Source organism: Thamnophis elegans, chromosome 3 (assembly GCF_009769535.1).
Source record: "Thamnophis elegans isolate rThaEle1 chromosome 3, rThaEle1.pri, whole genome shotgun sequence".
NCBI classification, from domain to species: domain Eukaryota; kingdom Metazoa; phylum Chordata; class Lepidosauria; order Squamata; family Colubridae; genus Thamnophis; species Thamnophis elegans.
In genome coordinates, this window is record NC_045543.1 from 29,543,234 (window position 1) to 29,570,165 (window position 26,932).

At 36.7% G+C, this 26,932-nt stretch overlaps 1 protein-coding gene across 1 annotated transcript in view; it reads right to left on the reverse strand.

Annotated features, from left to right (window-relative positions):
* Positions 1-13,967: 13,967 nt before the first annotated feature.
* The window catches only part of PKHD1 (PKHD1 ciliary IPT domain containing fibrocystin/polyductin), a 254,912-nt gene continuing 241,947 nt past the window's right edge, over positions 13,968-26,932 (reverse strand). The window contains 3 exon segments of the mRNA XM_032213028.1: positions 13,968-14,274; positions 22,990-23,174; positions 23,283-23,377. Of these exon segments, the coding sequence (XP_032068919.1) occupies positions 13,968-14,274; positions 22,990-23,174; positions 23,283-23,377 (587 nt within the window).

The window sequence follows — 26,932 nt, forward strand, 5'->3', positions numbered from 1 at the left end:
GGCATGAACAACCTTGGACGCCTTCATTCTGCCATGCAGTTGTGAAGAATAATGCCAGCTTTATGTCCTGCAAATGTTTTTACCTATATTTATCAATTACTAGGAATAAAAATCTTGTGGCTAATGGCCTGCATTTAAATCCTCAGAGCCAAGGGTGGGTTCAGGCTGGTGTTACTGCCAGTTCGCTAGGTGTGCGCTGAGCACGCATGCACAGTTCAATGGAAATATTCTGTGCATGCACAGAACTCAAAAGAAGGTGGTGCTTGGGGCTCTGATGGCACTGGTGGCGGTGACCAGGCAACTGGTTTGGAGTCGTGTCAGCCTGGGTCATTGCCAGTTCTGTGACCCAGGCCAGCATACCCTACCGGTTTGGCCAAACCGGCCGAACTGGTAGGAGCCCACTTCTGCTCAGACCCATTTGAATGGCTTCTATAACTTCACACATTGTCATCCTAGAAATTCGGAGGCAAAAAGATTTGTAGTTGTGTTAATGAAGCAAAAGTTGAACATAAAGCCTTTGTTGTATTCAGTCTAACTCACATTTCTTTTGCTTTAACCTATACCTCCAAACATCAAAGAAATAGTTGAAAAAATTAGTTGCGGCTTCTCTGATAACTTCATTGTCCCAATACATTAAGAGAAAAATATGATATAGAAATCCGGCTTCCTTATGATATGGAGTTTGATGTGCGGTGATGTGGGTTAATTTCATTTCTTATTATATTCTTCCATGCATAACAAAGTTGTAACAAAAATATCTATGTGGATTGGATGTGATGGGGTGGGAGAATAACTTAGTCATAAGTAACAAGTTAACATACGGACATTCATTTTATAAGTCTATTTTAATGCTATTTACTCTTTAAATGATTCCTTTCTGTCTATTTTGTGAGGAATTCTGCCTTATCTATCAAAATGTCCTATATAAGTAATTTCTGGATTTTTGGTCTTATTATTATTCCAGCTTGAAACAATCGGCTACATCTAACAGATTTGCACTTTGATAATAAGGCTTCCTTTCCCTTTTTTCTCCTATATCCCCCAATCTTTTCTTACTTTCCAAAATGTGAGACAAGTAATATGGGTAAAAGTGAGGGAGGAATCCAAAACAAAACTGAGAAAATTCCCCAATAGAAAGGAAAACATTTTATTATGATACATTGTGCATTGTGGTTTCTGAGCTGTTTTCCGCCACTCTCAATCTTCGCTACTCTGTCTATAAAACCTAAGCAAACTGTATTAATTTACAAATGCTATGAGAAGAAAATCTTGTGCTGTTTAAGTATCCTAAAGAGTTGTACAAAGCTTCAGAGAAGTGTTTTCTTTCATTAAAGTTTGGGGTGTTTTACTTTGCCACCCAGTTCCCTAGCCAGAAGACATTTCTGAAGGCTTCTAGGTTTTGAGGTGAAATATCTGAATGGGCATGTTAACAAGCCCCAATCTACTTTACAAGCGATGAATGTGGCAATAAAATTAAATAATCACTTGGATACATCCCGGAGCAACTTGGAAGTTGGCCCATCAAGTGCATCTGCCTCTGATAAATATCATTGACTTTGTTACTACATACTCATATTCATTTGAATTTGCCCAGGATTTGCTTGCAGGTTGCAGTTGACCTCTTCTACTTATGGTGAACACAAACACATCAGATAATGATACGGTTCAATGAATGAGAGAGGCATTTGATTACATGAGTAGTAACTTCTAAATGCTGATCTATGGATTATCCTGCCCCAGTGTTATATCTAATAAATTCTAATAGGTATTTGCTCAATGTGCTGTTTCCCATTAAGTATAATTTATAATCAGTCAACATAGCAGTCTGTTCAATGACTTATAAGTATGTTCCTGAAGGTTTGGGTAGTTTTGTATCCTCCATCTTAGACTTCTGCTTCTATTTGACTCCCCAAGCTCATTGTAATTCATTGTCTTGTTGTGGCCTCCTTTAACATATTTAAAAATACCCTAAACAACGATGGGCCAGTTTCATAGCAATCCATTACAAACTTTCCAAGTTGCTTTGGTTACCTGGGATTTTATTCAGCATAATTGATCTTTTTTTTCAGATCAAGCAGCACAAATATGCTAATTCAAGTCTGCAAGAAATTTGTTTTTCATGAAACCTAAGGAAAATCTTTTTCCTCTTCTCTTCCTTTTCAAAGGCACTACAGCCTCATTTGTAAAACATTGCCTGGGAGATATCCAGCATCTACAGGCAATTGAGCATTTGGATAATGAAGCTCTGTTTACAAAAGTCTCTGTTTAAAGTAATCCATATTATTTATTATTTTAAAATAGATGGGCATCCACCTAAGCATTAAGATGCCCGAGGTGATAGATATCTACAAAGATTGGACTATAAATTTAAAAGTATAAAACTAAATGAAGGAAACGAGCATTTATCTGTTTTGGAGAATGGGGTTCCCCGAATGATTTTAAGATATTTAAAATGTACTCTTAGATAGATGTTATCTTTTTAGTGAAATGTTTCTGTTTTCTTTTCTTTTTTCTTTTGCATAGATCTTACTATTGAAGTAAAAGCAAAAGTATGGTACAAAGCACACAATCCAAAAAATCTAGGTGGTAATTGGTTATTAATACTCACATATATAGTTCAGACACACTTTTTCTTCACTTCATTGTATATGCATATTACACCCAGACTGAAGCTCACTGTTTAGCTAATTATCTCCTTTTCTCTCAGGTATCCATTTTAAATCTTAAGGTCTAATTAGTAGGTATGCAAATGAATGGGACATAAATATATAGAAAATAATATATGAATTTTCAATGTGTGCTCAAGCTTTTTTCTCATATATAGGCTTGGGAAGCATTTAGTGTAAATAAATGCGTGCCTCGAACCAGGCAAGATAAAACCATAATCATGCATTAAAAAACTCTAACAAGTCTATCTGCTTTTTGAATGACTAGGAGATGAAAGGAGAGGACTCTCATGTACGCAGGCCCAGCGGAACCGTTTCGCATTTTATAGCTGTTATCAACAGCATTCCTTGGAGATCAAATAGGATGACAGATAGGACAAGCTGGGGATCACAGCTGCCCTTCAGGCAGCCAAAAGGAAGGATTAGTTTCCCAGTACATCACCTACTTGGGCCTAGCTGATGCGGTGTCTATTATGGTGCTCAGGCAATGCCAGCAGAATTTTAATGTGGACCCTCGGTTGAGGCTGCCTTTCAGCCCAGGGAATGGAGAGAAGAACAATCCTTCTGTTTGGAGTTGAAATAACATTTCCTTGAGCCTAGACTGATGATATTTATTTGTGAGAAAAGGTTGAAGGGGCCATCAGCAGGAAAGGGTAAAAGGCAAAACTAACCACTCCCTGATGGCCTGTATCCAAAGATGTGCTGCACTTGTAAATTAGACAGACTGCTTGGCAAGTCTGCTGTATAGTCCTTTTTACTTAAACAAAGATCAAATCTCCTGACGGATGACTAAATGCAATCTGCTGTGCTCCAGGGACTGCTAGAGATAAGACATTAGTGTATTTGGATTTTCAGACCACGGGGACAGAGTACTACATTTCATTCCTCAAAGCTTACGCTGAAAGAAGCCTGATGTCTTCCAGCATGACTTTTCATGTGCACCCCCCCCACCAACCCCCACCCCTATTTAGGTTGACTTGTGCTTTCTCATTATTGACTTGCATTGCATTCCAGTATGTTCCCAACCACCTTCTGGAGTCACTACACAAATGTTCTTAAAGAGAAACTTTATGATTGTAAATTAATAGAATCCTGATTACTGTGTCGTAATTATTATAAACTTGAATGGAAATTGAATGTCAAACGAGATACATATATGTTTATATATTTATATATCTATATCTATATATCTATCATCTGTCATCTATATCTATATCTACTGTACATCTACATCTACATCTATACAGACAGACAGACAGACAGACAGACAGAGACACACAGACACACACACACGGGCGCATGCATACATACATACATACTAGGGGTGGGTTCCTGCCAGTTCTAACCTCTTCTATAGAAGAGGTTCCACAAATCTACAGTGCCGTTTAGAACCGGTTCCAGCTCCCCCTTCCGCTCGTCTGCACATCATCAAGATGAAGAGCGAGAGGAGGAATTCTGGGAGTTGAAGTCCACGAGTCTTAAAGCTGTCAAGTTTGAACACTCCTGGGGGTTTTTTCTAAAGGGTTAGGGGTGCAAGGGTCTTGTAATTTGACAGCTTTAAGGCTTGTGTGCTTCAAATGCCCGAGTTTCTGAGCCAACATTTGGTTGCTAAGCAAGAGCGTTGTTAAGTGAGTTTCACCACATTTTACAAGTTGGCCATGCCCCCCAAGTCACATGGCTGGCAAGCACTCCCACACTACAGAAGAGGTTGTAAAAAATTTTGAAACCCACCACTGATACATACACTACATACATTACATTACATACACACACCACACACACACACACACCACACCACCCAGTGTGGGTTCCGGATCATGTTCAACTGGTACAGTTGGAATGGGCCGGCGGTGTCCACATGGATGCACGCAGCGTGTACGCACATGCACGCAGTGCACCAGAGGGTGGGTCCTACCAGTTCGCACCTATTCGGTAGAACTGGTTTGTCAATCTACCGGACAGGTTAGAAGAGGTTCCACCAGTGGACACGGAAAGCAGGCCACACTACAGAAGAGGTTCAAATTTTTTGAAACCCACCACTGCTAAAGGGTTAGGGGTGCAAGGATCTTGTAACTTGACAGCTTTCAAGACTGCAGCTTCAATGCCAGAGTTCCTGAGCCAACGTGACTGGCGGAGGAATTCTGGAGTTGAAGTCCACAAATCTTAAAGCTGTCGGTTTGAAGAACCCCTAGTTTTTTTTTCTAAGGGTTAGGGGTGCAAGGATCTTGTAACTTGACAGCTTTTAAGATTTGCATGCTTCAATGCCAGCGTTCTGACTAGCTACTTGGACAAACCTAAGTACTAATCATAATTTCATATCCGGTCACACGGGCAGCAAGCCACTCCCATCCGGTCACCATGGGTGGCAAGCCACTCCCACAAAGGACGGCCACACCCACAGAGTAGGTCTCGAACAATTTTTGAAACCCACCACTGCAGCGCATGCATGCGTCTTAGTGCCTCTGTGAGCCTCCATGACTCTCTCGCTGCTCTCAGCGCGAGCGCAGGTGCTGTATGTGCCGTGTGATGTGCACCACAAGTGCCAAAGAACGTTAAAGACTGGTAAGGAGCTCGGTCGGGTGGCTGCACTTTCCGGAGCACTGTACCAGAACTGGTGCTCCGGGCAGGCTTCGGTGTGCCCGTACTGGGGCGTACCGCCTGCAACCCACCACTGATACACACAAATATAGCAATATTATATTGGTACCACATATGAGCATCAAATGCTTCCACCACCAGCACTGATGCAATACCCAGTTGCATAATGAAACATCTGCAAGAGAACAAGCAAGCTCAGAGACCACCAAGGACCCCTCATTTATATATCTATATTGTTAGGTTACCAGATATCTGAACAAGTGAAGGGGAACAAGGACAATTGGAAAGGGGGGGGGACAAATTGTGGAGAATTGGTGCAAAAAATTAGAATGACAAGTATCGAAAATTACTTTTCCCAGCAAAATGCTAGTAATACATAGAAGTGAAAATGATGCACTTTACAAATTTCACTATTGAAACATATGATAAGTCATGTTATGTATAGACCACAATGATATTAGATTTGAAGAGGCTGGATCAAAGCTGATAGTCAGAATCTAGAAATAGATTAAGTAAGGTAAATGTAGGATTTTGAACCTGCTGATGAATGAGAGAAAGCAATTTACAAAGTCCCAGTATATGGATATTTGAATGGCTACCGTTGTGAAAACAATTCTAAATAATAAAAATCTGTTTTACTAAAAAGATGGACCACATTGGATTTTAAGGCTCTGCCTAATGGATGGAGGACATAAAGATAAAGAGGAAGACACGTCCTCTTTTTCCCAGATGCCTAGTAACCTTATATAAGGTTTATATATAAGGTTATATACAGCAATAGCACTTATATACCACTTCACACTGCTTTACATCCCCCTTTAGGTGGTTTACAGAGTCAGCATATTGCCCCCACAAAGAATCTGGGTCCCATTTTACCAACCTCAGAAGGATGGAAGGCTGAGTCGACCTTGAGGAGATCAGAACCAAACACCTGGCAGTGGGCAGAATTAACCTGCAGTACTGCATTTTAATCACTGTGCCACCACAGCTCCTAATCTCTTCCTGTGGAGAATTCTTTTTAATGTTTTATCTTAAAGAAGGTTGGAGAAAAGAAATTAAGCTTGTCTTTCCTGTTTCCCAACTTTATTGAAGTGATAGTGGGAGTGGGGGGTGGGGTAAGTAGGTATCAAGAGTATTTGAAATGTCTTATAGTAGTGAAGAGTAGTATTATGAACTTTATAAATAAATTTTGGATGACTTGCCACATATACCAATTTTAGAATAAAATCTTGGCTCCAGCAGCCATGTTTTATAAACTGGAGAAGTATGGGATTATCACCGTTTCTAACTTTCTCTACTGTGAATTTGCCTGAATCTTTTTTGAAGCATCTAAATTTATGAACAGCATTCTATCTGGGTAGATGGCTGGTTCCCTTTTGTTTTTTTCAACCAATCTGTGAAGTAGGATGAACTAGGACACAGATACTGACTCCAAAATCCAGTCATCAGGTACTAATATGAACCTGGGTCAGCCATGTCCTAATTGAACTACAGGTAGTCCTCGACTTACAACAGTTCACCTATTGACCATTCAAAGTTACAATGGCACTGAAAAAAGTGACTTATGATTGCTGAAGCATTCCCATGGTCATGTGATCAAAATTCAGATGCTTGACAACTGACTCATATTTATGACTGTCGCAGTGTCCCGGAGTAATGCGATCATCTTTTGCAACCTTCTGACATGCAAAGTCAATGGGGAAGCCAGATTCACATAACAACCTTGTTACTAACTTAACAACTGCAGTGATTCACTTAACAATTGTGTTAAGAAAGATCATAAAGTGGGGCAAAATGGACTTAAAACGTCTCACTTTGCAACATAAATTTTGAGCATACTTGTGGCTGTACATTGAGGACAACCTGTATTTAACCACAATATTTTTATTTTCAGTTCCTTTCCTAATTACTCCTAATGTGTATTTTTGATTTTTCAAAACATATTTACACTGTGATCACATTCATCAGAACCCCAAGTCCTTTTTCAGTCCAGTATGTGTCAAATGTAAAATTATTAGGTTTTAGCCAATGTGCATCAATATAAATTTAAACTAAATTAGATGTGCCATTTTGATCTCCATTGCATTAGCGTGGAAAGATACTTTGGTGTGTAGAGCTAACCTTCTGTTAACCTCACCTTAATTCTTTATGTAACAGACAGCAGAGGATATTGTAACTCTGACAGATTTTCAGGATTCTATTATTATAGATATAACAAGAAAGCTGCGTATAGAATTTGCATCTAGAGATTACGATCTCCCATGTTTTCCTTCTAACATCTAGCTTAGTCTTTAAAACAAAGGATGTTGTTGCTGCTAACTTGTTTTGGAAACTGTCAGAATTTGCTTGAAATACCTGTACATTATGTCTCTCCCCAAATACCTATACTGTACCAAATTTTGACTGAAGTTTTGATTTATTTAACGTTCCACACATTTCCATTTGAACAATCAAATATATTTACATCTTGTTCTGGATAAATTTCAATAAACTGGGAATACTTCCAATTTGTGAATTCCAAAAGTTAGTTTTAATGAGCCCATAGTCACAATTTCAAACAGACATTCCTGAATGTGACATATTGTTCAATGTTCTAGATTGCTGCCTGGTTTGTCTTCTACCACTATAATTAATTTTCATTGTTGTTATTGCTTTATCTTGGAAGAAATGTGTTTTTCTTCTTCTGCCTGTCTTTTTTGTTAAAGCTTGTATATCATCACTGCTGCTCCTTCCCCTTCCTCTTTGAAGTTGGCTTGCAAATCTGTTGCAATTGTAACAATGAGTGACACAGTGAAGACTGCAATCTGGATTAGGTTTATACAGTGTCAGTGAAGGGACATTCTCAATTTGTGAGCCAGTCATAATGATCATAGAGGGTGTTCAGCACTTTTGAAAGTGTTAGTTAATCAGTATTATTGGCCAGTTAGTATGTCTTGGCAGGAATAGAACCCGACTTGCTTCAGTCCTAAAGAGATGAAGGTCTTGGATTTTATATAAAGACTGCTTATATGCCATTTGAATTCACTGCAAAGAAATTTAATACAAAGTCTGCATGCAAACAGGATTGAATGAAATACTAATTACGGTCACTGTTCAAAGCCTTCTAGCAAATCTAATGTGGAACAAAAACTAAGTCATTGGATTTAAATATATTTCCCAGCAGGTAGAAGAAAAATTCACTTGTCTTACAAAGTTTTCATTCCTACCTCTGCTCCCATTTTGCGAACAAGAAAGTAATCCTGGAGTGGTTTCAGTAGTCGTGCAAATGGGGGGGGGGGGGATTAGATGTTTCAGCCAGGAGAATGGGGGGTGATCTGAAACTGCTATAAGAAACATAGGACTGGACATATTAGAGTTAGTGCCATATAATAGATGAAGCATGTTGGTACATGACTTCTTTTAAACTGGTAACTAACTGCAACACAAACAGGTCTCTCCGTTACTTCTTTTTGTAGCCATGTGCTCTTGATGCTGCATTCAGGGAAACTTAATTCATCCTTAGGTGTACTGGGAGTAGTATTTCATATAGTGAAAGTATACGTAAAATACAGTTTTATTGTGAATACAAACTTATTCTGTTCACCAACCATCAGTAATTAGATTTGCCTGGCAGCTGTTGGCTACTTTAGGTTCCCTTTGGTCTCTGGGAACTGTATTGTGCTTTGGGCAGTGGGAATGTCTGTTTTTTTAAAAAAAATATTTATTTATTTATCATTTATTAGCCATCCATCTTACCATAAGTTAACTCTGGCAGCTTAGTCATAAAAATATGTCTATACATATACAATTAAAACATAAATAATTAAAGTCAAACGTTAAAACCTAAGGATACATGGGGAGGGCAGGGTAGGTTACTCAAGCCACCACCTCCACCATGCTGTTCCCACACTGGGGACCCAGGCCAACTGGCAGAGCCACATATCTAAGCCCTTACGAAAGGATAGGAGGGTTGGGGCTAAGTTCACATTGGGGGGCAAGATATTCCAGAGGACAGGAGCAACAGCAGAGGAGGCCCTCCTCCTGGACCTCGCCAGCCAGAATAATTGGGCTGATGGGACCCTCCTCTGCCAGCACAAGTGGGATAGGCCAATCCAGTGGGGTGATTCAGGTCTGAGTCAGTCAATGGCAAGAAAAGAATTGCATTGTGACATGGGAGACTGAGAAAATTTCTTTCTCTGGTTCTTCATGTAGAATTCTCCCTATGATAGTAAGCTGTTGCTTGAGCTGTTTTTATAAATGAGTTTGGTATTCTTCTTGACTATTGTGCAATCCATATCCAAAAGAAGCCATACAATTATATGCCACAAGGTGAGTTGTATAAAGTACAACTAAAGTTGTTCTACTAGTATATCTCTAAGGCACACAACTGTGATTCATTTACATGGATTTTGCAAAACATAACTGCTTCATTTATTTATTAAACATATTTAGATGGCTGACTCCAGGCAGTTTATAGCATTAAAATTCATGCCTTGAGAATCCCAGAGAATTTGAAACCATCATTTGATCTTTAGGTAGCTCCACCACCACCCCATCGTTAGCTATTCAACAAGTTGTCTGAAATGGAAAAGCCATGTACAATATATTCCTTTTTGGCAGTGCTTTCTAACACTTGGATAGTCCAGTTCCCTAGACATATATATATACATATACATAAACATATATGTTATATTTGTGCTGATAAATAAATAAAGGGAGACTAGTATAGATATAACACAAATATAACAAAGGCAACAGTAAAAATATTGGGTTTCTGTCGTGATGGACTCTTGTGACGAGCCGATTGACAGATGATGGAAGCTGCTAGCTTCCTCCCATAATTGGGGCATACCAGGGGTTGTGACACTATATATATCTATATCTATATCTAACTATATCTATATCTATATCTATCTATATCTATATCTATCTATATCTATCTATATCTATATCTATATCTAATCATCTATATCTATATCTATATCTATATCTATCTATATCTATATCTATATCTATCTATCTATCTATCTATCTATCTATCTATCTATCTATCTATACACATACACACACACACACACATCATTCATTCATTCATTCATTCATTCATTCATTCATTCATTCATTCTCCATTGGTTCATTTTAACAAAAATCATAGTTTGCTATGAGATGGGCACCAAAGAAATTCAATAATATACTTTTTTATTTTTTTATTTCACAAAGACATTAGTATAATATAATTTGGTCTAAATCTGCCAATAAATTTGTCATTGTGAAAATCACTGCCCCTTTCCTCTTCTTCACAGCAAACATAGGGATAAAATGTTTTCAGTGAAAATTACTGGAGTTTTAAAGGTGCCAATTTATGCAGCATAGAATCAATAATTACTAGTAAGCTATGTCGGTCAGGCATGAAAGTTGGAAAAACAGCACAAAATACAATCACAGCTTTTCTTGTTGCTAAAAATATTCATTTTCCCCCTCCAGGATTAACACGGGGATTATATTTTAATTTTTCAGTTACTAAACAGAAAAATATTTTACTAGAAAAGAATGGTATTAAAGAGAAATGATTCTTCATTTGCCCTTAGGCGAAGACAGGATTTGATTTGATGTGTTACTTTGGAATCTGGATTGGTACCCAGAGATGAGAGAAGTGTTTAATATAATTTACATTTCATTTTCTCACTTGACACCAGTCTCCTGTCACTCATCAAATGAAGGGGTTTTAGCAAATAACTTTTGTCAGCATGAGAGAAGAGAGGATATTTCTAGCAATTTCACCCCTCTTGTATTATTAATATGCTGGACACACATACAATATCATATTTGGTAGAAACTGATAATGGTACATTGATGGGAAAATATCAGTAGCCAGTCTGAAGGGTATCAGCATGACTGATTTTCATCCCTTGCCTGCTTTTGACATTAAAACTATTAAGATCAAGTCTGCAACCCTAAGTAGATTCTCACAACTAGAAATTCTTTTACAGTATAGACATTTCAAAGGAGCAGCACGCTCACAAATCTCTCATTTTTTTCTGTTGAAACAAACATGGTTGTATAAGCCAGCTATCCTGCCCATTTATTTCAAGGCACATTTCTCCATCAATTACACATTCAGTTGGGTTTACAAAACCATATATTTATGCTTATTTGTTATTTAGATTTGTAGTCTAGATGGCTAGAACTTAAAGTAGCTTGCACAGAAATTTCCCTTTATTTTATTCCACCCAACAATCTTGAGTCTAAGTGTGACTGGTCCATAATCATCTGTAAGTTTCTATGGCAAAACTTTTTTTTCTACCCCTAGTCTAATAACTTAATTGTTGCACCATTGTCATAGTACAAGTATGTACACCTTATTTGGGATAGAGGGATTGATCTTTATTCCAGTATGGTCACTACAGATTTAAATGGATTTGATATTTCACCAATGAGGGTCTTTCATTGATAGGCATAGTTAATTATAGAAATAGATCTGTAAGTATTTTAAATATGTTTATGACAGAATATTATATGTGGGCCTATCCTTGGAAGTTTCAACAGATGAATAATTCAGCTGCTAGAATCCCAAACTGTAACTATGTTCCAAGGACTTATCTTAATTCTCATTTTTTTCCAAGCCAATTCAGTTCCTAAATAGTTAGTGAAGTCCAACTATCTGAAAGAAAATCTCCTTCTATATTAACTTGCTTAACCAGCCAAGACTTCAGAAGAAGTATTTTCCATTAAATTTAACTGGAAGAAGGGCATCTTTATAAGACTTTTCCAACAACCTATATTGCCCTGTGGTAGTAAATACTATTTTTGTTGCTAAATTAGAAGCAGTTTGTGCCCCAAATTTCTGTTGTTAAATGAATCACTGACATTGATAAATTAGTAGCCCAGTTGTTAAGTGAATCCAGCTTCCCCATTGACTCTATTTGTCAGAAGGTCCCAAAAGAGAGCTATCTGATCCTGGGCACTGCAACTGTCATAAATATGAGTCAATTACCAACCCCTTCCTCCCTGTCTTTTACCTAACCCTGTCAGCACCAAATTATCCATCCTGCCTTCAGACAATGTCCCCTGCAATCCCATCAGAGCCAAAGAATTGAAGCCTTCCTTAAGCACCACAGTACAACCAGCCAGCTTCCTTAAATGTTATTAAACAATCAGATCCCTAGGATTTCCCACCCTGTAGCTCTCGATTTCCCTGAAAATCTTTGTTTCCCAATGATCGTTATTGTCTTCAACCGTCTTCAAAGAAAAACAAGAAAGTCCAGTTGTCTCTTCAAAACAGAGTTGAAGAAGCTTCATAGATGAGAAATGAAAGATCTTCAAAGAAAAACAAGAAAGTCCAGTTGCCTCTTGAAAAAGGACAACTATGACCTGGATGGCTGAGAATCTCTATATACATTTCCCATTGATCCCATTCTTGAAAAGTTGGGATCCAGTTATTACTGATTAAACTGTTTGCTATTTCTCCTCAGTGTTGGGCTCTGCTCTTCTGAATTTCCCATACAATACATCTATATTGACACAATCATTTATTTGACAGATTCAATGTATTTTTAGTTCTTGCTATCTCTTTGAAATAATGAAGGAAACATAATTTTGCTATTATATGAATGCAACCCAGTTTAAGAAATTATACACTTATTTACACAGGCATGTAAATAATGAATGTATTGGATTCCAGAGAACAGTAGATAACTAAGATGTCTTATTTATAAAAACTAACTTGTAAAGCAAATGTGCACCTTAATTGTACCCATATATGCACATGGAACTACATTCATACTATCTTCACTAGAAATTACAGTAATAGCATAAAATACTTGCAGTGCGAATCCAATGGAAATTTACATTATTGGATATAATTTATCAGAAATGATGGAATGATTTAAGCCTTCACTTGAAATTCTTTATGCTGAAAATGAGAAAAGTCACTATACTGATCCCACTTATTTTGTGAGTTCTGGTGAACTACATGCCAGGACAGCAGTTTTGGAAGATGCTAATTCCAAAGGCCAGTGTAAATTCTAAATCAGCTTTTATTCATAAGACTTTAACACAGCACTTGAAAATGGTGTTGGAAAGGTCTGTCTGTATCACTGCCTTAGCCATGAAAAATGTTAGCATTTTAAACTATTTTATTTAGTTAAACAATTTTATAATTTAAATGATTATACTAATTTAATATTATTTTCTGAAATAAGGCCCACAACTAAATAAGCAAGTAACAAGGCAAACAAAAACAGTGGTTTACCATTCTACATCCCCTCTAGCAATAGCAATAGCAATTTATATACTGCTTCACAGTGCTTTACAGCCCTCTCTAATTGGTTTACAGAATCAGTATATTGCCCCCAACAATTTGGGTCCTCATTTTACTGATCTTGGAAAGTCAATTTTGAATCAGGGTCAAACTGCTGGCAGTCAGCAGAGTTAGCCTGCAATACGATATTCTAACCACTGTGCCACCATGGCTATATACATAAGAATATGGCTAAAATCAGTAAGAGAAATAACAGTGATCATGAGATAACAAAACACCACTGAAACCATTCCCAGTGACTTGTGCTAGAAACAGTTCATAGGAATATTGCTTGCCCATTGGTCTTCGTTCATTTCACTCTAAAAATTAAAACAAATTGTCTCCATTTTCTATGTCTCAAAATATGCAGTTACATTAAAAACAAGAAGTACAAAAGCAGCCAAACACTCAGGAACATTTGGATATTATGATACTGTAATTTCCTGTTTTCCCCTCACATCTTCTTCAGATCTTGTCACAGGCATCTCTTTGTGTCTCTTATGTTTTTGGTCTATGAATTGCTCTCCTTTCATTTCTTTATGCTGAACATAGTCAATAATATGCTGTTTGGTCTTCTTCCATTCATTAAGCTCCTTGATGTGAAGTTCTTGAAGCTCCAGAGACTCCCTGGTTGATTTCCTTTTATTGAGCCAATGGTCTTGTTCGATTTCATTTCTGTTCCTGTTAAGGTGGTACTCAATGTTTTTTGATGCAACGTCTTTAATGGCTCTTCTGTAAGTTGTTCACACAGTTTTATATCTGTTAGAAAACACATAGTCTGTCAGTAATGACAGTAAATTAATACATTCTCAGCTTTCTTAAAAGCTGTTCAACAGCTACTGACACATGATGATACAAAACTGTGTATTGAGGCTAGATGCCAAAAAGGAAAGGCGACTAGCCAAACTATGTTTGCTGCATTCCTTATTCATACTTTGTCCCAGTTTAAACTTTATTTATTTGTTTGTTTATCATGACATTATTTATTGTGTTTTACATTTAATCATCTGAAAATTGTGTTTATATTCCAGAAATAAAACAAGGCAAGAAGGAAGAAAAAAAGAGAACATATTTTCTCATTATGATGGCCTACATATAGTGATCCTTTAAAACCATGAACAGAATCCAGCTAATTTCCTTTGCCAGTGCAAGGCTTCCTTCAGTAGAACGGGGAGGGCTAATCAGTGAATTCTTGTATGGTTGGCTTTAGAAAGTATCCTTCTGTAAGAGAATTTTGAAAATGAGCAATCAAAGGAGCGGAAATGGATGAAAATCATATATTTCCCCAACCTGCTGATTAAAATCTTTTATCAACAAAGGGGAAATATTTGGATAGTCCTATGTCATTATGCAGTTGGATGAAAGTAGCTAAACCAAAGCAAATCTAATCTCATAGATGATTTATGTTATATTAAGTTCTAAACTGGTTTACTCTGTTTTATATCCCTAAACACTAGTTAAAATGCCAAAAAATATTGGATCAAATATATTCCACGGAAAATAAAATTAGCTGGCAGAAACGAAAGAGAAATAATTACCTTTGACGGTCTCTCCATTTTCAAAAGCAACAATGTTTTAAAAGGTAGGGGATGTTTAAGAAATTAGATACTTCAAGTCATGCATTTTATATTAGCTTAATATTGTTATTCCTATTTAAAATCTGAATATATCAGGGATTTTTTTTACTGATCTTCCAGCAATTTCTTTTAAAAAATAATCTAAAGGCCTAGATTTTCTTTGTAGCGAGAGAGTGGAAAAAAATCTTCCCATTAATTATTTACATGTTAGCTCCAATCATTGAGGTACCTGTCATCCTTACCAGCTGAAATAAAAGTCCACTATGTAAAGGTTCCAAAGGACTATGACAGTCTCCTACTGTGATTTTATAGACAGAACTAAGTCAGCACACATTATATGTCAGAGCCAACATCAGAAAGAATCAGATCCTTTGATCTCAGACCTCCACAGGAAGCTTAGATCTCAGACAAATTAGATAAAAAATGAATTTATAGCAGATATGTATCCTAAGGCATACAGCTGAATGCTGTATTTTGAAAAAGTATAGCAAATATCAAAACATACAAACTGTAGCATTTCCTTTTTTGCTCCTTCTGCTCTTCTGTAATAAATATTAATTAAAATCAGAAAATGAAACTTAAAACTAGCTTCTTTCTGCTTCCTTCATATGCAACAAGTTTGAGTCCAGAAAAGCACTTGCAATTCTTTTTTGCATTCTATCTTAGTCTTATCTTCAGCAGAATAACATACCGTTCTTCTCCCCAGTTTATACACACATACTTGTGCCTTCTCAAGCAATATTTTTAGAGAGAGAAAATTGAGGCTAAGCTTTTATTAGCAAACTGCAATCTAGCCCTTCTTTGCCTCCAACCCTAGAACATGAATGGAAACCAAACTCTAGCCATGTGCATTCTTTGAGATCTTCTTCTTCTGCCATATTGTCATCAGACATTGGCAATCATGTTGGCGATCCTATTTTTATCAACAGCCACACAAAAATGCTGTTGAGTTTTGTCCAAACCAGTCCCTTAGATTCTGAAGCCATGATGTTCTTCTTCTGCCTGGACCATGTTTGCCTTCAATCTTTCCTTGAAGAATTAAGTGAGCTATGCCATATATTTCTGGGTGTTGCATCACATGTCCAAAATATTCTAATGTTTGCTTTTTCATGGTTTTGATGATTTCTCTTGGCTTTCCCAGGCAGCTTATCATCTCCTCATTCCTGATTTTGTCAACCCAATGTATATGTAACAGCCGCCTGTAAATCCACATTTCAAATGCTTCTAGTCTCTTCAAGTGGATTTCTGACAGATATAAACTCTGCACTCCATAGAGATTCTTTGAGATACACTGTATCAATGGCAGGGGTATAAAGATCCCCCCCCAACCAAATTAAACAAGGAGAACAGTGTGAAATAGGTTTAAAATCATAGAGACATAAGCAATAGGGAAGAATTGTTGGACATGTTTGAAAAAGATCCTAGTTGACTGAAGTATGAAAATTGCTAGTTGCAATATCCAGATAAAAATTATTTCTATGAATATAGAGCAAATAATAAACTGACACAGCTTTAAAAATCCTAACTTTACTTAAATTTCATTATCTACCAGACAACCTGAATAACTGAAGGAACACAAGGAAACATTATGACCTGATCCAAAGATGCCATTTCACATGCAGAAACAAATGCAATTACTTTTCTTTATAGATAAAGTTTTTGTTCCATTATGTAACATTGTATGAGAAAGTGAAAAAATTCTAAACGTATTTTCTGCTTTTGTAATAAGATAGGAATCTGCTCAACTTCCTGCATAAGAGGAAGAATAGGAAATATCAAATCCATCTGCCTTTATTTTGCAAATGATTGCACAGCATTTACCAGTGGGGGTCTAGAACAACTTGCCATGACCAACTCACCATGACACAAATCAATACTGCATTAATTGTCTCATTCAGTTACTTTTATTATTATAGATTATGTTTTCATTAAAATTATTGTAACTCTTGTATTTCTGGATTGACCTTGTTTTATTATTATTGATCATGGTTCCATCAAGTATATACAATATACAATCTAACCTAGAATAGAATAACAGAGTTGGAAGGGACCTTGGAGGTCTTCTAGTCCAACCCCCTGCTTAGGCAGGAAATCCTATACCATTTCAGACAAATGGTTATTCAATCTTCCAGTGTTGGAGCATTTACAACTTATGGAGGCAAATTGTTCTACTGATTAATTGTTCTAACTGTCAGGAAATTTCTCTTTAGTTCTAGGCTGCTTCTCTCCTTGATTAGTTTACATCCATTGCTTCTTGTCCTGTTCTCAGGTGCTTTAGAGAATAACTTGACTGCCTCTTCTTTGTGGCAGCCCCTGAGATATTGGAACACTACTATCATGTCACCCCAGTCCTTCTTTTCATCAAACTAGACATACCCAATTCCAGCATCCATTCTTTATAAGTTTTAGCCTCTAGTCCCCCAATCATCTATGTTGTTCTTCTGTGCAGTCTTTCTAGAGTCTCCACATCTTTTCTACATCGTGGCGACCAAAATTGGATGCAGTATTCCAAGTGTGGCCTTACCAAGGCATTATAAAGTGGTATCAACATTTCACGTGATCTTGATTCTATCCCTCTGTTTATGCAGCTTACAAAAAATGTTGGTTTTTTGGCAGCTGCACCACACTGCGGGCTCATATTTAAATGATTGTCCACTAGGACTCCAAGATCCCTCTCACAGTTACTACTATTGAGTGAGGTACCACATATTGTATATTGTTTTTCTTATCTAAATATAGAATCAATATTAATTTAACTTTTGTGTTTTTTTAATTGTCCTGCAATGAGTTGTCTACCAGTGAGTTTGCCATGGTGAGTTATCCTGCAGCATGTGGCCATGGTGAGTTGGCCCATTCTGACCAATGGAGTTCCCTTACTTTCATTCCAGGTACTCCTCCCCCCCCCAAATTTACATATAAAATTGTCTCAAATAAGCTATTCATTCATTTTTCATTAAAAAAAAAATGTGGCTTTACATATTTTTCAGTTTCTCTAAAGATGAATTATGACAAAATGTAATACTTGCATATATCAAAACAACCAGGTGTTCTGTTCTTTTTTTATAAATTTTTTTTATTTTTGAATAAACACAAACAGACAATAGACACACACACAAAAAAACACCACAAAACCATCTTCCATTACAAATTGTAGAAAGTGTGTCGATTGGTTACAAAAATTTCCATGCATCCCTTCCACAGTCACCTACAATTCATATCAAATCATATTTAAATCAAGTATATGTATATATTATTATCATCATACCTCAACCTTCATTTGACTATAATTATTTTACATCCTTTTATATAAAATATCCCAAATTTAAAGCAAGACCACATAATGGCATTCCATCAACTCTTCGCAATATCATCCAGTAACATTACATCTTTATAACATCTTCTATATAAAAATTGGTTATTATTCATTGGTTATGGTAATTGGTTATCATAATCAATCAATTATTTAACTGTATCCATTATCACTTCATTTTATACATAATGCTCTAAATTTAACTAAATTTAACTTAATTATATTACATCTTTATAATATGTTCTAATTAAAATTGGTATATTTAATAACAGAGTGTCCAAACCTCCTTTCGTAGTCACTATTTGCAATTTATGTCAATTTTCCTCTTATCAAACATATATATATATATTGTTTGTGTGTGTGGGTGTGTTTGCAGTCAGGGGAGGCAGGAGAGGCGGGGCCTCACCAGTATCATGAGGAAAGAAAAGGAAAATTAAAAGGAAAAAGACTAAGGTAGTTGCTGCCAGATTCCAGAGTCACAGTGGATGACTCTGAGTCTGCTTAGTCCTAACTGCAGGGGGAGGCGAGAGAACTACAGGCCTCCTTTGCATAAGGAATTTTTCATCTTTTAACCCTTGCTCAGAGTTAAGCAAGGGTTAAAAGGCGAAAAATTCCTTATGTAAAGGAGGCATGTGGTTCTCTGCCTCCTGATCTGGGAGCAGCAGGTCTTGCCTAAGTTGCCTTTTTTTTTTACATTTTTTTTACATTTTCATCATGGCGGGCAGACAACAGGAGAGTTGAAATCCACAGCTGGAAAAGGTATGTGGATTGGACGGGGGAGGGGGGGAATTCAAAGTTATTGTAATTTAATTTGTAATTTTTATTGTGAGTAATTTGTGTTTGTGTGTGGGCGTGCGTGTGTTTCTTTCTTCACTTCACTCAAACAAACTGATCTCAATTTGAGAGAGAGTTTGTTTGAGAAGAGAGGGGCAGCCCACTCCCCCCCCCACTGGGAGCCTCGTCCTGCTCCCCTCTCCCTTTCCTCCTCCTCCTCTCCCCTTTCTTTGCCGGCTGCCACCTCTCCCCCTGCCTCCTCCATCCCCGCCGCTGTGTCTGACAGGCCAGGTGTCTCGCATTTATGTCCGCCATAAACACGAGATGCCTGGCCTGTCGGACACAGTGGTGGGGTCGGAGGAGGTGGGGACAAGGCAGAGCGCGGTGGCAGAGGCAGGGACATCCCTGCCACTGTGTCCAACAGGCCAGGCATCTCGCGTTTATGTCCACCATAAATGCGAGATGCCTGGCCTGTCGGACACAGTGGTGGGGTAGAAGGAGGGGGGGGTGAGGCGACGGAGCACGGCAGCGGCAGGGATATCCCCGCTGCTGTGTCCAACAGGCCAGGCATCTCACGTTTATGTCCACCATAAACACAGACGCCTGGCTTGTCAGACACAATGGCGGGGACGTTGCTTCTTACTGCTGCCGCGCTCTTGCTTCACCAACCATAATCCTCACCACACGCCACTGATACACACACACACACACACACACACAAAACACATTATTATCATTATCAATCAATTATTTAACTGTATCCATTATCACTTCATTTTATACATGATGCTCTAAATTTAATTAAATTGACCTAAATTTTTATTATAAGCTTTCATTACATCAACCTGTGTCTTTCCAGGAATAGTGCAGTCTTATGTCTCTTGCCATAAGAGTGGCATTAGTATTCTGGTTATTTCCTTAGTAAGATTTGTATGGACTTCTCTTCGCAACTTATTGCTTATTGCATATCTTGTATAAGCTCGAAATTCTCCATCTGCTTCTTCGATTAGCTTATCTTTGGTTATCACTAGTGCTTTTGACAAAATTTCTATCCTTAGTTCCATCAATTCTTCTCTCTTTTCTTCTTCTATACTTTGAGATCTGGGGTAGAGCTCCAGTCTATCTATCTCCCCTTTTCATATTCCACTCTTTCCATTTCCAACCACGCTCAGTTCACTGTCAGTATCAACAATTTTCTTGTCTCTTTGTTTATTTTTTCCTTCAGTTTTTAGAACTCTGACCTCCACTTTCTTCATTTGATGAACATCCTCAATTTTTCCATCAAATTTTACTGTTCTAAAATCTATGTTCTCCAATCTCTTCTCAATTCTGTTTGAATTTCAAGCATAATCTTTTGCAATGTCAAAGTTTCTTTTTCATGTTGCGCCATTCTTCCAACTTATAAACTCTGCCACTCTAGCATTCAAAACTTTTAATTAAATTTAAAACATGTCCATTTATAATCTTTCAAGAGAAGGCTTTGTTTTCACTCCACTCCAGCTGTCCATGAAACTCCCGAGAAGCACCTGTATAAACAACCCTTGCTCTTCTCACTATCACTCTCTGTAAACAAGCTGAGGAACCTTGAAATGCAGAATCAAATGGTCAAAGAGAAAAAAGAATAGACAATATTTCCAAGCTTTCCAAGCCTCCAGCCTCCAAGTGGCAGTGTTACTTTCTTTCCCTCTGTAATTACAGCCCTCTTTGTATTCCTTTTATATCTTCTTTGTATTCCAGGCTTAAAGAAAACAAAATTCTTAAATGGAGCAAAAGAAAAAAACCATCCAATCCAGCATTATAAAAATAAGGGAAAAGATTTTAATCCATAGGTACAAAAAAAGAATATAAAAAGTAGTAGAAGAAAAACTAATCCATTCAATTTAAAGAATAGGAAACATTTGCAAAAGTTCCATCTGTAAAAGAAAATTCAAAAAAGGATAACACACTGTCTAATATAGCTTAATTTTGCTGCTTGTTCTCTTCTGTTTTCAAATTTAATTTAGCTTTATTTTTTGGGGGGGGGTAGTCTTTTTATAATAATAAGGTTTCCTCATCAGATGGACACACTTTCTCTTTCCATTTTTCTCCCGCTCCAGTTGGGACAGAGCTGTCCCAACTTCTGCAGCTTCATATATGCTAGTCGTTTCCAACTCTAGGGGGCAGTGCTCATCTCCGTTTCAAAGCTGAACAGCCAGCACTGTCTGAAGATGTCTTCGTGGTCATGTGGCCTGCATGACTACACCGAAGGCTCACGGAATGCCTTCCCACCGAAGATGGCTCCTATTTTTCTACTTACATTTTTACATGCTTTTGAACTGCTCGCTTAGCAGAAGCTGTTACAAGTAATGGGAGCTCACTCCGTCACGTGGCGCTAGGGATTCAAACTGCTGACCTTTCTGTTTGACAAGCTCAGTGTCTGAGCCACCACCTCCCTTTATTAATTACAATAGAGATGTCAGGGTTCCAAAAAACACCCCCAAGTCTGACAAGAGACATATACTGTATGCACATGTGTATATGAATATGCATATGTGCATACACATACACTCTTGCTTTCTCTTTGTGTGTATGTATACTTGGTAAAGGGGAAATGTATCAAAAAAGTCCAGCTCAGAGAATTAAATCTCTGCCAGGAGAGAGGTTTAAATCTTTTCCAGGCAGAGGTCTAAATTATCATAGCTAAAATGTTTCAGATAAAATATGCTTTGTAATGGGATTTAGCCTTTTTGGTATTCAATAAACTCACCTTCTCTCATAGACGTGGAATGTTCATTCCTTTCCCAATGCAGTGCTGAGGGATACCACAATTTGCTTGATTTTCCTGTATTTGGAGGCATTTTTTATTCTTCGGAGATAGTCTGAGCTTATTTTCTACATCAAAATATTTAAATTATTGATTTTTACAGGAACGTTTTCTACAGAGCAATGGGTTGACAAACAAAAGTATTATAGTTATGAACATTATAATTTAAAAAATTAAACATAAATGCTTAAATTCTGACATTTCAACTTTGAAATATTAAGACCCTTTTAACTTGAATTGAACTGCAAAATTTCCAAACAATACATATGACTATAAGTTGAAACACTTGACTACATATCTAGTTGGAAAAAATGCAACTTAAATCCAGAGGATTATGTTAGTAGAGGCATTGACCAACCATGAAACTTGGGAAGAGACCATGGAAGAATCCTCATCCTTTTCTATACACCACTGGATGTTAGAAAAAAAAAGAAATTCAGGGCAACATATTATTATTTATATTATTATTTAATGGATTTATAGGCCGCCCAATCCGGGAGGACTGATATAATAATCAGTACCAATTACATCACATTTTAAGCAGGATACATTTGACACGGCTGGGAAGAGTGAAGCTGAGTAAAATTCAGGTTTATTGTTCTGATTTTTCCATTCTGGTTTGTTTCTTTCCATATCTGCATCAGAGAGTTGATTTTTTTTTAAAAAAAGTCAACAATAATGTTATTCCAGAACATTTTTCATACTCACTCCTTCTAACACACACATTTTCATATAAACTTTTTGTACTTGGACTTTTTTTTTTCTTTACAGCCATTCTTGTATGTTAACTTTGCCAACATGCATTTTGTATATCTATTACTTCTAATATAAGTATTTTAAAATAGCTGTTCATCAAATTTTTGAAAAATCTAATTCCGGTTTGTGTGCTGGTTCAAGAAGAATGAAACAGTTGATTTAGCATACAAATGTGCATTGACTTTTTTTTCCTTTCATAATATGTCTCCTATTCCCATTTGTCTCACTTATTGGGAACACAGTGCCAATGGTGATAGGAGAAGTGGCCCAAGAGATCCCCATCAGGAACTAGCACAGATGGCTCAAGGCAAAGCAAATGTGGATCAGCAGAAAGCACTTCCACATTCCTGTTGTAACTGGAGGACTGCAACATTCTTTCACCAGCTATTACTAATTGCAAAGTCTGTTTTTCCTATAAATCACAGCAGATAATCATCATGCCAATTTGTGACTTACTGTTTCTCTTGCTTTTCTTAAGCCAACAAATAAGAACAAATCCCAAAACAAGCATGGAGGCTACTGAACACAGGAGAGCAGTAAAGATGATGGCGGATTTTTCTGATACAGCAACAGGGAAAACAGTAAAAGAACTTGATTCAACAGATAAGGCAGCACCTGAAAAAAATAAACACATAGCTTAAACTAATTAAAAATAGTTTATAACACATGCTTTAAACCTAAACAAATATCACAAGAAAGGAAACTGAGTCTCAGACTGTTTCACACGATAAAACAATGAAGTCATTATAAATATCAATAATAAATACCAATGTCAGCGTTCCAATAAATGAACCCATAGGAAGCAGAATTCCGAGGCAGGTAGATTCCTCAAAGAACAATTTATTGGATACAGCATATTGGCACAACTGGTGAAAACCTAATTAAAAAGTTAAAGTTCCCACTTTCCCCAAGTCATCAGTCACATTACCCAATAGAGGTGCTGGCCGGTTGCTTGGTTACTCCACTCCTCCTCTCCCCAACACCTGTTGGAATGTCCTTGGTTCCCACAGGAAAACTTTTTGTTTTGACTCCAAACCCCCAGTTTCTATTCCCCTCCTACCTATCTTTTTCTGCCTTGTGGCAACCCTGAAGCCTCAAAGATGGTCCCAGCCGCGTTTGCTTCCGAGTTGACAAACATGCTAATATTTGATTATCTTTCTCAACAGTTGCTTTTACACTTATGTAAAAGTCCTAGGGAAAAGTCCTTCTCAGTCTCAACCATACTCTCAGTCTCAGTTATCCCTTTAAGTGAAAATGTCAGTAAATGAAGCTGAATGCACCTGCAAAGACAAACTGTTTGATAAAAATACAATTTGGAAAAAGACAATCTGTCCATCTAATTTTACTGGTGCAAAGAATTGATTTAACACCTTGAACGTATTGGCCTCTTAACCTATTTCTTGAATTTATTGCTCTTATAGGGCAATTTTGATTGCCTCTTGGAGAACTCCAAATATTATTTGGTCTTTGATCAGGCATGTGTCCCTATAATACTTTGATAAGATGCAAGTGAATCCCAGAGCTGTAGATTAGACTAGGAAATAATAAAAACAACAACACAGAAAAAGGAAATAGGAAACAATTTCCATTGCCATGGAAACTTCATGGAGGTGTCTATGAGGTTGCTGGGATTGGAGTTTTGACTCAAAATATTTAAATATGCAACATGTTTGAATATTAGTAGCTCCAGTTAGTAGTTAAGCTGTTGGTTTAAGCTCCGAGCTTGGCAATTTGATTGCAAACGTTTTGTCACCATTCAAGGAGACATCATCAGTATGTTTTGAATTGCATTTTGAAATGTAGAGAAATGCACAAGTACATCTATGCAGTTCAGATGGGGGCTGATCTTCCCTTATTTTATTATTCCAAGAGTAACATTTTATGGTCCTTTAGCCAACTGACTTTTGATGACGCTGATTCTTGCTTCCTGTTTCAACTTTCAGTTACAAGTGGTGTATTCCATCTTTCTTTCTCCATAGTTTTCTTTGTTTGACAGGAGCAAGGGTGAAACGTTGGTCTCTTATTGATATAATTTTTCTGAGAAACAAGATGACTTGCCAATGGCTAGGATAAAAGTGGGTTACTCTTTATCTTTCCTTTTGCAAGATAGTCATCAGTAGGAAAAGTAAAAGATCTCCTCTGACAGGTATGCTAATAATTTTATATGTAAAATGAATTGTCTCTTGATAAATATTTTGACATGTTGAACCAATATAAATTGCTCTGTCACTCATTAATCAATACTACACACAGAAAACTTCCATATTTCTGCCATTCATTCATTCATATTCAATTCAATTATTCAATTTATACATTCACCTATCTCAAGTTCATCGCCCTGGGCAGCTAACAACAGTAAAAAAAAATCATTAAAACACATTTACTATAAATATGAGACACATTCAGACTCACACATAGCTGAGTTACAAAAAAGAAAAAAAATAGAACACCCCCCCCAACAAGAAATCAGCATAGCCATTACCCAAGCTTTTCGCCATATTTTTCTCCATATTTAAAATTACATATCTAATTTCTAAGATGGAATCAGTTCATTATGAATTTTCTAGAGCTCACTGAATTTCTCATTTGCCCCCACAGACCAATACTGAAAAAGCTATTCTGAAATTATCTTCTGTAGTTTACTGATATAGATGTACTCTTGAGTTTCATTTTAACAATGTGTAAGTGCACTATCTTCATGTTAAAATTACAGCAACATGGTTTATTTCCACTAGGGAAGAAACACTCTAGGACCAATTATGTTTCTCTTTTAATTTGAATTATCCAGAGAAAAAGCAAAGAAAATGGCGAAAATTCTCTCATTACATTGGATGTGCATAATGCGTGAATCTGCTTTTCCAACTCTTGGAATCCATCTAGAAACATGCAAAAGCAGACTTCATTTCACACTAGAAGTTGAAATATTGATATATCTAAATTGATTTTAAAAAACCCAAATCTGCTATAAATTTGGTATATAGATGGATACCAAAAACATAAATACTACACAATGAAAAGTTTTATAAATTGATCACCATTTCTAGTATAAATGAACTATTGTGCAGTTTGGATTTGAAGATATTAATAAACATATATATATAATTTTTTATAGATTTATTTATTTATTTATCAGCACAAATACAACAAAATGTAACACACACACATATATATATATATATATATATATATTATATATATATATATATATATATATATATAATATTCAAAAAAACATTGCTAATGAGATTATTATTTTGCATGTATGTATGCTATATATGTGTTTGTGTACACACACACACATATAGGCAACATATAAATTTAATGAAATAAATAAAATATACACAGACAATACATTTTGATATCCTTGAGAACGCACAAGAGCAGGTTATAGGAAGACTTTGATGTTATCCATTGCCTGCTTAATTTTGGAAAATGTTTATTATATGATATCCATTAGATTTTTTACCAGATAAGCATCTTACCTGGAGGAGAAGTGACTTTGAAAATGAGATGGCAGTTGGAGCAAGAGCTGGACACAATCAAATTCTGAAAGTCAGCCTGTCCATCTTGGACCTTTACTCTTGTTTACCTGAAATAATTTTTATCCATACTGGGATTATTAATTCCTATTGAAGTTCATGTATGACAGTGACAATTATTTTAAACATTGGAAGAGAAAGGTAAGTAAGAAACGATATATATATCAAGATAATCTACCCTTTTCTTCCATGCAATAGGATATTACAATGAAATCTCAATTTAGTGATCTCTGTTCAATGGACTTTGAATGCAACAGATCAAATTTGCACAAATGATGGAAACTGATACAAATAATGTAAAAGTTAATTATACTCATCCTATCTGTCATGGTACTATATGACTGGTAGATGTTCTTAAGGGAAGGCAGGTCTGCAGATAGCAAGGCCCTGTGCCACGTAGGGCTTTAAAGATGATGACCTGTACCTTGAATTGCACCTGGAAAGAAATGGAAGCCAGTGCATTTCATACAACAGAAGTTTACATGGGGAAATGTAGGGGGGCCCATTACTACGCACGCTGCTGCAGTCTAGACCAATTGAAATTTCCAGGTGTATCTTCAAGAACAACCTCATGTACAGCACAATGAATTAATACAGATGGGTTTGTCAAATTAAGACTTTGCAGTACATA